General features: G+C 44.2%; 1 protein-coding gene across 1 annotated transcript in view; it reads right to left on the minus strand.

Annotated features, from left to right (window-relative positions):
- The window catches only part of TESK2 (testis associated actin remodelling kinase 2), a 566234-nt gene that overhangs the window by 340354 nt on the left and 212742 nt on the right, over positions 1–13138 (minus strand). Inside the window, exon 4 of the mRNA XM_085602833.1 lies at positions 8764–8885. Within this exon, the coding sequence (XP_085458959.1) occupies positions 8764–8885 (122 nt within the window). The remainder of the gene's footprint in view (positions 1–8763; positions 8886–13138) is intronic.

Genomic DNA, 13138 nt, shown 5'->3' on the forward strand with positions numbered 1-13138 from the left:
ACAAAAAATATATAAAATCAAGTAATTAACTAACTATTTAGTATCACTTTTTTTACACTTTTTTGATAGGATAGAATCACTTTTGTTTATTAAATACCAGATAGGAGGTAGGTTCTATCCTTATACCTCTTCCCTCCCTCTCTTTGATTACCTCTTTGCATGTTATGGGGGAACCAGGTTCGAGTCTTTGCGTCGGCACAACATCTTGTGATTCTGAGCTAATTACTTCATCTTTAAAAAAACAACATCAAAACAACAAGCATTGACAAAGCTAATAAGTCTTGCCTAATAAATGGCTTTGCCAATATGTTTTAGCCATGTTGTACACCAGCGTGGCTGAAGTTTAGCATGGCTAAAAGTTAGTGGGGTAAAGTAATGTGGAGTGTTGCAAAGTGCAGTTGAAAGGAGAGAATAGAGGGTCATCGAGTGAAGGGTTTATAGTGGAGTCGAGTGGCGTAGAGCAGTGTAGATTGTCACAGAGAGAAGTGGTGTAGAAGTGGAATGGCAAAGTGTGGAGAGTCATGTGGCGTAGAGTACAGTAGTGGTAGTGTATAAGAGCCGTTTGGAGTGGAGTAGTGTGTCATAGAATAGATTAAAGAGGCATAGAGGGAGTTGCGTAGAGCGTCATAGAGTGGCCGAGCAGTGTTGTAGAGTAGCCGAAGAGTGAAGTATTTTCACTCCGAGGAGTGAAGTAGAGTTTAATGGAGTAGAGCACCCATGTGGAGTATTGTAGAGTGTCAGAGTGGAGTCGAGTGTCTGAGAGTGATGTGGCAAAAAGTACAGTGGTGCAGAGTAGATTGGTGTAGAGTGCATTGATTTTGAGTAAAGTGGTGTAGAGTGAACTGACATGGAGTGCAGTGACAGTGGTGTAGAGTGCAGTGACGTGGATAAGAGGGGTGAGTAGTACAATGCAGTGGCGTACAGTAGATTGTTTCAGAGTAGATTGAAGAGGCGTGGAGGGGTGCAAGGTAGAGTAGTGGCACGGAGTCCACTGGTATAGAGTGCAGAGTAAAGTGGCGTAAGTGGAGTGGTGCAGAGTAGACTGGAGTGGTGTAGAATACAGTGGCAAAGAATGCAGTGGTGCATAGTAGAGTGGGGTAGAGTGAACTGGCATAGAGCGGTGCAGAGTAAAGGTGTAGAGTGAAGTGGAGTAAAGTGCAGTGTTAGAGTGCATGGGTGCACAGTAGATTTGAGTAGCATAGAGTGCACTGGCATAGGGTAGAGTGGTGCTGTTGCACAGAGAAGAGTGGCGCATGGTTCAGTGGCAGAGTGCAGTGTTGCAGAGCAGAGTGTTGTATAGTGCAGTGTTGTAGAGTAGATTGGCATAGAGTGCATTGGTGAGGAGTGCAGTAAAGTGCATAGAGGGGTGTAGAGTACAGTAGAGAAGAGTAATATGGCAGAGTAGAGTGGCGTAGAATTAAGTGGCATAAGTTGAGTGGTGCAGGGTATAATGCAGTGGCTTAGAGTGGCAGAATAGATCAGTGTTGCAGAGTAGCCTATCTCAGACTGCAGTGGTGCAGAGTAGAGTGGCGTAAAGTGCACTGGTGTGGAGGTGCAGAGTACAGAGGCGTAGAGTGCACTGGTGTGGCAGTGCAGTGGTATAGAATGGTTCAGAGTAGAGTGTCTGAGAGAGCAGTAGTGTAGACTACAGCAGTGCTGAGTAGAATAGAGTGGCTTAGAGTGCAGTGGTGTATAGTGCAGTGGCATAAAGATTTGCAGAGTATAGGGGCACAGAGTGTAATGGAGCACAGTAGTTGGTGTAGAGTGCATTGGTTTTTAGTAAAGCATTGTAGAGCAGGGTGGCGCGGACCAGAGCGGGGTGGCGCGGAGTGGATTGTTTCAGAGTGGAGTGAAGTGGTGCACGGTAGAGTACAGGGGCATAGAGGGCAGAATGGCAGTGTGGATTGGCATATGTACTGACGTAGAGCTGAGTGCTACAGAGTAGAATGCATTGGCTTAATTTACAGACATTTACATTTTGTTGTGCGCTATTAAAAAATATCGTACAGCCTTCCGTGAGCACTCCCCAGAGGCAGCAAGATGATCACATAAATCCTCACTTTGAAGTCGGAGAAAGAAAAGTAAACACCAATCTCCCTGGAACATAAGGGCCTCTGTCTTTGAATACACAGTAAATGTGACAAGATAAGAACAAGACTGAAAGGCTTGTTCACCAAAATAGAGCACTGGTGAACGAATACAGTAAATAGAGTTTGAGCAAGGGAAGGGACAAACTCTAGCTGGACAGCCTAAAACAAGTACAATCAGCAAATAGAAAAAAAGCAAATGTGAGTTACAAACCACAAAGCCAATTTTAAAGAACGGCCGGGATGCATGCTCAGGAAACCTTTCCAGATGTCCAAGATGTTATGCAGTCTGGTGGGCTTCAACCTAATGAATCTGTCTATACGTAACCGGTGCCAATGTAACGTGCCCCAATGCCCCTAGGTCGAATTCTTGCTATATAAAAACTGTAAAAAGAACTTGGTGATTCCAACGGCCAAGAGATCACCCAAAGTCACTGCAGACGTTCTTGAAACTGTGGGATTTATACAGCATAACAAATTGTAAAATACAAACCCCGTAGATCAGCACTTCATACATGATGCAACAGAGAACAAGCATTGGCATAGCCAATAGGTCTCGCCTTTGGGACCTTAGAAGTGTTTAGTTATCCAGCACAATAGCCTTGGTGCAACAACATCCACTGTTGCATGGCTAAACACTTATAAGGTTCCAAAGGAGAGACCTATTGGCCACTGCCGCTGAACATTTGGGCGTGGAGAGGGGGTGAGAGTAGTAAAAGAAAAATCACTAGCACCACCCATGAGAAACTGTTATCTGTAGGTGTGGAAAGAATTTCAAACGCATGGTAATACTAGGATTTCTGGAAAAGTTTGCAGAGAGGAGAGGGAAAAAACTGTTTGACTTATGTGATATGGTTAGGAATACCCGCAGCACTGAGAAGTGACCAGTTAACCCTGTGACAACAGACAAGGCAGCGTGAGTAACACTTGATACAATGGAGCTTGAACATATTTGTGTTAGAAACTTTAAAAAATACAGAATTGCACAATTCTAGTGGCTCCAGTTGCAGCGGAATAGAAATGCCAGTATACTGAGGGTTTTGGCGGGACGGCACAGCAGCCAAGTATGCTCACATCGCGCGACAGTTATCCAAATTTGCCTTTTTGTCTGGGTGTTGAGGTGCTTTAGAGTTCCGTGGTTCCTCCACATTTTGAAAAGGCATAGACCTGAAATTCCCAACAGGCAAAGCGATGTTGGTTAAAAGCCACAGCTGGCTGCATAGCACGTGATCTGGCAGCTTTGGAAAGGGCTGGCCAGCAGTAGACATCAAGAATACATGTTCCTCCTCTAGAGCAATAAACACATCTGGGCCAGTTTTCTGATGTGCATTTTTTTTTGTGGCGGGCCAATTGATAAAATGCATTCTAACTTTAAAATACAAAAATAACGCACAAGAGACTTGGCAAACTGATGGGTTACACTTATGATCTCCAAATCAGATAAACTGACACACAAATCTTACACACCACAGGCCAGCCACCTGCTTGGCAGGGACGAAATGTATTTTTGTATTGTTTAATCTGCAGGAAAACATAGTGAAGAGCTTTAAGATTTCCACTGGCACCAGCTCATTAACGCGACGCCATTAATGTTGGCTATCCCAGCCAACACAACTAAGCATGCTGGGAATAATAGGCCCAAACCTTGAAAGGTAAGTGGAACTAAACGCCTCCATATGGTGATAGGAATACTGTTAAAAGATCCGGGAATGCACAAGACCAAAAGTACCGGCTTTGTCATGCCCATCCCCAAATGGCAGCCAGTTACGTGCCAGAGACATCCAGTGTTGAGAAAACCAACATGTGAAGCCTGCATTTTTTTTTAAATTAAGGCCAGGTGGAGAGCGCTTTAAAAACCAATTTTACCGCAAAGTCTGCTCAAGGGAGGACTATGCAATTGCTCTGTTAGATAACTTGCTATCATTTTATCATGCTAATGTGAACTATGCACCTTTTGCTTTACGTCACAAATCCCATTTAAAGCACAAATGCACATAACGAAAATGTAGTTTCCCTAACTAAGAAACTGCAGAACTTCAGAGGAGCGTTTTTTCCAGCAATCCTTCTGCATTTCATTTTTAAAAGACTAGCGGTTCCCCGGCAAAGTGCTGGTAGAACACATGGGCAATGTTAAGTCCCAGAATGTTTAAAAATTATACCGAAATGTGGAGAGAAACCTCGCCAGCGCAAATCATTCAGCTGCACCAGTCTTCCTTCAACGACTGCTCCACAGCAACACAAACAAGCGACGGGGAAGGCGAACGGCTTAACCTCATTTGCGGTGGGAGGAATAGAGGATGTTTAGCGACTGACTATTGGTGGAAAGAACAGGGACTAGTCTGCAGCGTCCCGCGAGTGGTGCGTGCGCACACGTGTGAAGTCTGACAACTGATGGCACACTGCGCGCCCGCACCTGCAGGTAACCGCAAGTAATAGGCCATCAGGCACGAGCGTGTGGTCAGCTTTTTAAAAAAACCTCACTACAAGTCTCGCAGAACAGCGCATGCACGCTGCTCTAGGCTCGACCTAAAAAGAACTCGGGAGCTTAAGTAAATGAGCATGGCAAACCTACAAAAAAAAAAAATACACAAGTCTGAGATGTGGGTTTCATGTAGCACCTGAGTGAGCTCTGTACATCATCAATGCCAGAACAGATCAGGGATATGGGGGCAGATGTCACCGCAGTCTCACAAACGTCTGTGGACTGAGGCCACATAATACCAATGCACAATTCAGTGCAAGGGACCCAACTGTGGTGAACGCCACCACTCAAGACACCAAGGCCCAGGGAAACAAGCCAACAAAACCAGAGAAAAAGAGCGGTATGGGTGATCTATCAGTGCCACCAACCTTTATAATACTCAGACGCCACTGTCACAGAAACAAAGCATACGGTTAAACCACCCTGGAAGAGGCACCGCAAAGTCTTTGAGCACATATGATGGTCATCAATGCTCCGGATTAAAACACATTTGGAAAGGAACGGACTTTAAACAATGTGACCAATAGAAATGCTTGCAAGCATAAGACTAATACACCTCCCACAATTGTTTTTGCATAAACTCAAGGGAGCCTAGACACGAGCGGTAAACCCACAGCACTAGTAGAATCAGACACTGGACATGGGATAGCCCGGCGACGGTTCATTCATGAAGCGCTTTGGCATCAGTGACTGTAGTGAAGGTGACCCCTACCTGTAGTGTCTGTATTTCTGAATTGCAGCCGTATTGCAGTTTATCCGACGTGTCCTCACCATGTGCACTGCTTTCTCCTCACATTGTTATTATAGCCGCGCTCATGCCTTGCTACAATGGATAGGTTTCCACAAATGGAAGCTTTTCTCAACGCTGCTATGCATTTACACAAGTCTGAAGTCTGCCAGCAGCAGAGTATTCTTATTGGTTTCAAACTCCTGTACAAGGCAGGCATGTGTTCTAATGCGGACCTCCTCGGATTGCTGTAATGTTTGCTCATTATAGGGAGCATGGTTACTTTTAAAGTTGGAAGAGTTCAGGCAGAGATGCGAATAATAAATTCCTTAGTGAGGCCTGGAGAAAACAAAATGAGGAAAGACCTGGGCTGCAATAGATCACAGCCTTCTACAGAGAGGTGGGTTCAATTAGCCAAGAAACAAAGACACAAGACAAAGACACAAGACAAAAACAAAGCTCTTTTACACCCGAAACAGAAAGATGCTACAGAGCACAAGGGGCAGAATACAAGAAAAAACACACATCATTAGCTTGTATTAGCGGAAAATGCAGGCTGTGGCCAGCCAGGCGCACGACGGAAAGCTAAAACACTACACCAAGGGCACCTTAAAGGAACAAAATCACCTTCATCAAAGAACTCTTGTGCAGAAAGCAAAAATAGCGAGTTTCTCTTCCTTGGGGAAAAAAACAGTCATGCCCTGCAAGAACAAATACCGTACATATACGAAGAACAATGGCTGCACTGTTGCCACCTGAGCAGTTTTCTTGCCGTGCTTGGACCACAGATGTCCAATTGTGCTAGCTTTTAAAGGCGCACACACATCTACACGGGGGATTTCTTATTTTAAATCCTAAAGATGGCAAGTACAGACGCCACTTGGACAAATATTGGAACAGAGTTCTTATTGAATTTTTCAGGGGGCTCACCTACACAATAATAACATCTCACAACGCTCCCCACAAAAGAAAAGAACAACTTTACAGCCTCTCATGTAAGCGCACCAATGACAAAGAAAGAAGTCCCACTCCACTGCATAACTCCCACCTCCACAAGCATCATTTAGGGAGCCATTCATAGGTCAGCACTTAGACAGCAGCCACCTGGGTTGTCAGGTGTACCCTTCTTGTCAAGTGGACTGGCAAATGAGTCTCCACCCTGAAGTCTTGCAGGCCTGTCAGCGCCACTCCAAACCTTTCTTAGAAGTCTATGCATGCGCAGTGGTGCCACAAGCGTCCTACTTCCTGCTCACAGGCTGCAATGTGTGGGCAATGTGTGGATTACCTCCACCTTCCATCATGTGTGGCATACCTCCGGGCTGCATTCGTGCTCCTTTATCGTTTACATTAAATAGGCAACTCTTGAACGTTCAACGAGCCCAACTCTTCACCAACACAGTAGACACAACGATACCACAAAGTGTTGGTGGCAAGCTGCATCAACTACCCACAGGCCAGCTCAACATTATCCAAGCACGACAGAAACATTTCATTGGACACTTAACACGCCACTGAGTAGGAAAGACTATTAAATGGTTGTGCTTTACAACTGCAGAAACGGCTTGTCCAAGTAGATTGTGACGAAGAAGCTTCTAACTGAAGAGTAAAATCCTGTTGAATTCTCATGTTAGCCATGCAAATCCATAAGTAAAAACAGCATTGACATGTGCGGCTTCAGAGCATTGGTATAGAACGGTAGGTGTAACTGGCACAACCGGAAGGTTTTGATGTAGTGGTGGAGGCCACAAACTGAATGTCTTTGTAAACAACATGGTCTTCCATTTCTCCTCGAACTGGAGGGGTCATTTGTTGCCAACAAAGCAACAGGAAGCTCACAGGTACCATGCACAATAATTAATTTCCACTTTTTATTTTAAATTGTTATTAAGGTGCAAGCTTTGTCGAAATTTCTGGAACACTGAACAAGAAAATTACAACAGATTAAAAGAATAACCTTACAGTTAGCAAATGTAATAATTTAACAAAAGATTTTGAGTCCATGTCCTACCACTTGAACCTTTTTGCCTATACCCAAGAGCCTGAATTTTAAAAACGGTTGCTCATGATGGCTGGCGTCTCACAAACGATGGTCAAAAGCATACGGCACTTTTGGTTAAAAAAACTTTAAGTGCAATGTCAAAACCTGTAGCTTATTCTTTGGGCCAGAGGTAGCAAATGGAGAAGTGGTACATTTGCCTCTTTTTAATGTAGCCACAATACAACTTGCTGAACAAGGTTTAAATCGTATGACAATGTATGGTTTAACAAGCTTGGTTAATTCAGTATGTGAAGCATTAGCACGGTCCCATCTATCAGCATAGGACAATGGCGCTCACAAAAGAGTCAAAGATGGGGAGACAGAAAATGGTGTGCTTTGTCACAAACTGTTGGGAGCGGCTCTTAAGACCACTAAAGTAATAGCCTTCCTAGAAAGATTGCTTTCAAACTACACCACAAACCTTATGGCAAGTGGGTTGCAGTGGGAAGTGCTCCAAGTACATCTGGTCAACTATATGGCGGAGAAAATGGAGACTTCCTGCCGCCCACTATAGTCCAAGGGAGAGATAGTTTATATTTCTTAAAATTAAACGTCAAAAAAAGCCATGGATTCAGGTCTCTCCCCCCTACCCCGCCCTGATCTCTCTGGCTGCATACTACAAAGTCCGCATACCTGCGAAATTTGATTTGATCCACTCAGATGACCTTTGGTAGTGGTTACATGTAGACTTTGACGAAGAGAGGAACAGGGAAGTGAACTTCAGAGAGCACCATGCAATAGTGCAATTATCGGAGAGAGAACTGCTTCAGAGTGGACTTACTGGTTCTTGCTCTGCCGCCACCCTCCACAAAACTCCAAGAGCTCCATCAACTATTAGTGGTCCAATATATCGAAGGCAGATGACCAGCCCTATAAGGTAACCTGTAGGGATGATCCAATTTCAGGAAAACTGGTGCAAGGCACACAGATTCATTAAAAAGAAAAATAAGGATGCTCCTTATGGAATTTGACAGCAGCACTATGGGGGTGGTTAGAGTGCGTCGAAAGAACCTCTTAAAGAATTGCTTTAATTTGAACATCTATTGAATTTGCAACTACCTTAAACATTCAGGGTGCTTAAAAAAAATCAAAAGCTGCCCACACATGTGGCATCAAAGAGCCAGAACATACCCTTATAATAATCCAAACATGCAGCCTGCATTGCCAACCCTGGGGAATCTATCACAGCAACCACTACAGGAGATAAATTGGGGGGGGGGGGGGGGGGGAGGGGAGGGGGGGGGGGGAACGACAGCCAAGCTTGGCCTGGCCTGCTCCAGTAGCGCACAAGGAGGACAGCGTACTGAGTCAGTAGATCAGGGATTTGACCAGAAATAGGAAACAGATGTCCCACATTGACTGTAGTACAGTAGGAGCAGAGCTCCTAAAACCATGACATTACAGGCTAAGATAAAGATTGGCACCTTACCTCAGGATGTTGGGATGCGAGAGTCGGTTCATGAGCTGCACCTCCTTCAGCATGTTGGCTCTGTTGCTGCTCAGCGTGTTCATCTTCAGGGCCATGACCTGGTCGGACGTTTTGTGCCGCACCTAAATCAAGAGATAAGAGGGTAGTAAAGTCTTCATGGACTCAATGCGGCAGCTGTACCAGCGTTATAGACAACCAAAGAGCACTGTAAGGAGTTCACAGGTCAGTTAAAGTACTGCTCTGCGGGTCTTGTTTCTCCAAAAATGGTGGTCATGTGGTGGTCATGTGGTGGTCATGTGGTGGTCATGTGGTGGTCATGTGGTGGTCATGTGGTGGTCATGTGGTGGTCATGTGGTGGTCATGTGGTGGTCATGTGGTGGTCATGCATGCGGTGGGGAAAGCCTACCAAGGGTCCCATTTATCCAAGAGAGACATTTTACAGACTGGCAGAAAAATTCACCCTTGAAGCCTCAGTGAACAGATAGCTGCGCTTTTTGTACTCTGAAGGAGGCTCCATTTCTTAAGGTGCTTCTATGCTGTGAAAATATTACCGCCTTGTGACTGTGCCGGAAGTTCATTTGAACAAAGTTCAAACAAAACGCCACTGTCCTCCTAACCTGGGCAGACAACAGGGCTGGCTCAACTGAAACCAGGGAAGCAAAGCAGCAATAGAGCGGAAGAGTCCTGAAGTTCATGAGCCATTGACACTACAGTGCTAGAAAACACAAGAGGCCTGTACTAACCCATTGTGTGCCGCTTAAAGTAGTGTTCGCGGAGGCTGGTAAGCTGTGCATCACTAGGTACCTCCTTACAGTGCTTCTACTGAACGGCCTTCTCTGTTTAGCTCACTTGAGGGAGCATTCAAAAGTGATCTAGAGTAACTTGTGGTTTATGATCCTTCCCCCTCCAAAGAAAAAATAGAAATGTCATTGGACCTCCGCTCTGTGCTGTGTGCGCAGGAGACTTAATACTGTAGAACACATTTCAAAGTTATGTCAAGGCACCCAAGCAACAGTGTGTAGTTGGGTGTTGGATTTGTTTCAGTGTCGAAACAGGTAATTAAACAAGCACTCACAAAGCCAATAGGACTGGCGAAGGCAGCCAGCCGTTTGGCTTTGTCAATGCTCATTTTGTCTTGTCATGGTTTTTGTAAAACTGTTTTTTGAGGCGTAAGCAGGCCGTCAGCAATGTTAAAACTAAACATTGGCTAAAAGCAGAAAGATCTTTTGTCCTCCCAAATCACTCCATGACATAGCAGTCCCCGAGAGTGAAAGATACTATGTGTGGATGGGCTCATGGTGAAATAGTGACATTTGCCACTCGCTGAAATGGGCGACCCATTGCACAAAGCTGTATGCTTAATGAACAGAGGAAAAACGGGAATGACAACATATCAATGGATAAAGAAGGCAGGCTGAAAGTATATTGTATAATTTTTATAAAATGAGTGTCTTGGCTAACTTGATGCTATAGGAAAGGGTTCCAACCTTCGTATACATATATTTCTTTAAACTGGTGTAGATATCCCCATTACAAACCTTATTTCGGTTTTCTTTTTCTCACCTTAGTTTGTCCACTGGGCAATTTTGCTGTTGCTAATTTACGTGAGTCCAGACAAGTCCACACTAGTGACTATGTGAATGAATAAATGCTGCATTGAAGAAGTAAACCCAAGCAACTGCTTGCCAACTCTATTTTGACTTGAAAGGAGCATCCAGAAGTGCATTTAATAACATTTTTAAAGGGCATGGCTGTTCCAATGGAGCTTTCAAAGCACTGCAAGAGCAGGAGACAAGCAATCAGACGGCAGTGTCTAAAAACACGTTTTCAGCTGTGTTTTTTAAACTTTGTGTACGAGGGACAGAGTCACAGTCTAAGAGGAAGAGAGGTCCTATGTTTAGGTCCTAGGAAGGCAAAAGAACACCCCCTTGTCTTGGTAGTTTAAACCAGAGGATCACAGCTAGATTTTAACACCCCGAACGCAGAGGTCAGCCCAGGAGGTACGGATGGATGAACCCTCTTAGAAATTGGGAGTCGGACTTTGTTGTTGCTTTGAACATACAACTTAGAGCTTTAAACTTGATTTGCTTATCAATCGGGAGGAAATGATGTGCCCGAAGATGCGACGAGATCGATTCAAATTCCCGAATATGGCAGAGCAAGAGAGCAGCTGCATTCTGTACAGTCTGAAGTCTATTCACAGCAGACTTAGTAGCTCCTAAATGTAGGACATTGCCATAATCCAGGCAGTAAATAATTCAAGCCTGAAAAAACAGTCCTCTGAGAAGCAACTGGCAGTAACCAGAGACTCTTCCCTAAGCATCTTAGTGAGCCAAAGCAGCCTGCAGCTACTGTGTTAATTTGAAAATCCCCATTCAATTTATTGTCAAGCCAAAAGCCTAAATCTTTGATGTAGAGTCGAAGGCGGGAAAGCCCCAAAATCTGTGGCCCACCATTGCGGGCAGCAAAGATTGGGCTGATTACCCACAAATCGCACTTGCGTCCTACCATTAATTTTAAGTGTGTCTTTCCATCCAATGTAAGACCTCCAGCAAACACATGCTCACATTAGATGTTATAGTAGCGTCCAATAAGTGCAGAGAGACAAAGATTTGTGTATCGTCAGCATAAGAAAACAGATCAAGGCCATAAGCTTTTACTATGTCTGCCAGAGGGACAAAGCCTGCTTAAAGCATTAAGTTAAAATGCTCACTCATGCACATGTTGTAAACTTCAAAAGGTCAAGGCTTCAATTGACAGGAGAAACAAACCCGAACAGCTTGCTCAAACAATCAAAATGCAGATCATAGTATACCGGATGGAACGGTGGCAAGAAGGAAAACCGCAAAAACTGAGAGGCCTAAAGGAACCCTCAACATCAGCCACCTCTATCCAATGTAGTATTAAAGTCCAATTAAGCTCTGGGCCATAAGTCTAGCCTAACAAAGGACCTTTGTTTCGACCAACGCATTGACAAGCCTTGCCCAGAAATTTAAGAATGCCTTTCTCCTAACCGCTAGCAAGTAAACCTAGGATTTTTAGATCCATAAAGGACTCTGAAACAAGGAGACTAAATTCTGTAGAAACTATTTCGGACTTGCACTTTTAGATACCATAGCTTTTACACTACTGCAACCTCTTTTGATCCTTTTTACACACCATAGCGTGTGAACTACTATGGATGGTTACCCTAAAATACCTTTCAAACTGCTACAGCTTCTTATCTTAAGTCCCATAATATTCACATGCCTCCTGCCTTTTAGTATTCTAAATGTACTAGTGAATCCAAGGCCATACAGCCTCTTTCCATACATAGAAGCCATAATAACCAAACCACTAAGTGCTCTTCTGAAAGTCCAGACACCAGGCATCATAACTTCTCATCTGTTGCAGCTCCTGTAATCCGGAACATGCAACAGCATTCCAGCAGCAAATGCCCCTTCCTATACCCTATGCTACTGCTGCCTCATTGTAATCCACTGACCCATCTGGGCCGCCTCTGACAGCCATGGGAGTCTCTTCCTCCTAGGCCTCATCTTAGTATTCAAACTTTCACAAGCCCTCAACCACAAAACACCATCACACCATCGTCTTTTCTCCCATCCCATACCAGTAGTGAGCACTTGCCAAACATGCACATCTCTAAACGCCTACTGCAAAGGAGATACAATAGCACTCACACCGCTAGATACTCAAGTGTACCTTGAAGAGCATAGTTTCTAAACTACCACAACCACTTCCAATGCCCACAACTACTGCAGTGTTTTACTCTCCCACAGATACCACTTTTGCAAAACAGACCAGTTTTACCAAGCCCCTTGAAGCCAGAACTAAGGTAGTGTCTTCTTCAGATACCTCAGACAGTGAAACACACAGTAGCATCTCCTCTTTTGCAGCTTCCTACAGACATCCGTGTCAGAAGATTCATAGCTCAGGCCTCTGCTCCTCCTCGAAGGGCGGCAGAATCAAACTGCTGTTCATTATTCCTCAAGATTTGTACTCTTATGTGAATGGTTCATTCAGTTTGTAATGTGATAGAAACTCCTGTGGATAAGCTCATTCAAAATGAAAAGCATGGGGCCAGCTCAAGTACAGAGCGGACTGGCTTTATGGGGCAATAATGCTACCAGAATTCGGAAGCTGATGAGGTACGTATCAAGCTACAGTATTTGTGCTTACAATACCTCCCTTTTTCAATTATTTTTTAGTATCGTTTAATTGGTAGAAACAATTTTTAATTTCCAAAATAAACAACTATCACAAAATCTGAAAAAATGAATGCACAGATTTTACTTAATGGATGAATTCCAAACTGGGAGTACAACTTTCAAGTATACTTCTCAAAAGTGGATGTTTTATTATGCCAATGGAGAGG

Source organism: Triturus cristatus, chromosome 4_2 (genome assembly GCF_964204655.1).
Source record: "Triturus cristatus chromosome 4_2, aTriCri1.1, whole genome shotgun sequence".
In the NCBI taxonomy this organism is placed as follows: Eukaryota; Metazoa; Chordata; class Amphibia; order Caudata; family Salamandridae; genus Triturus; species Triturus cristatus.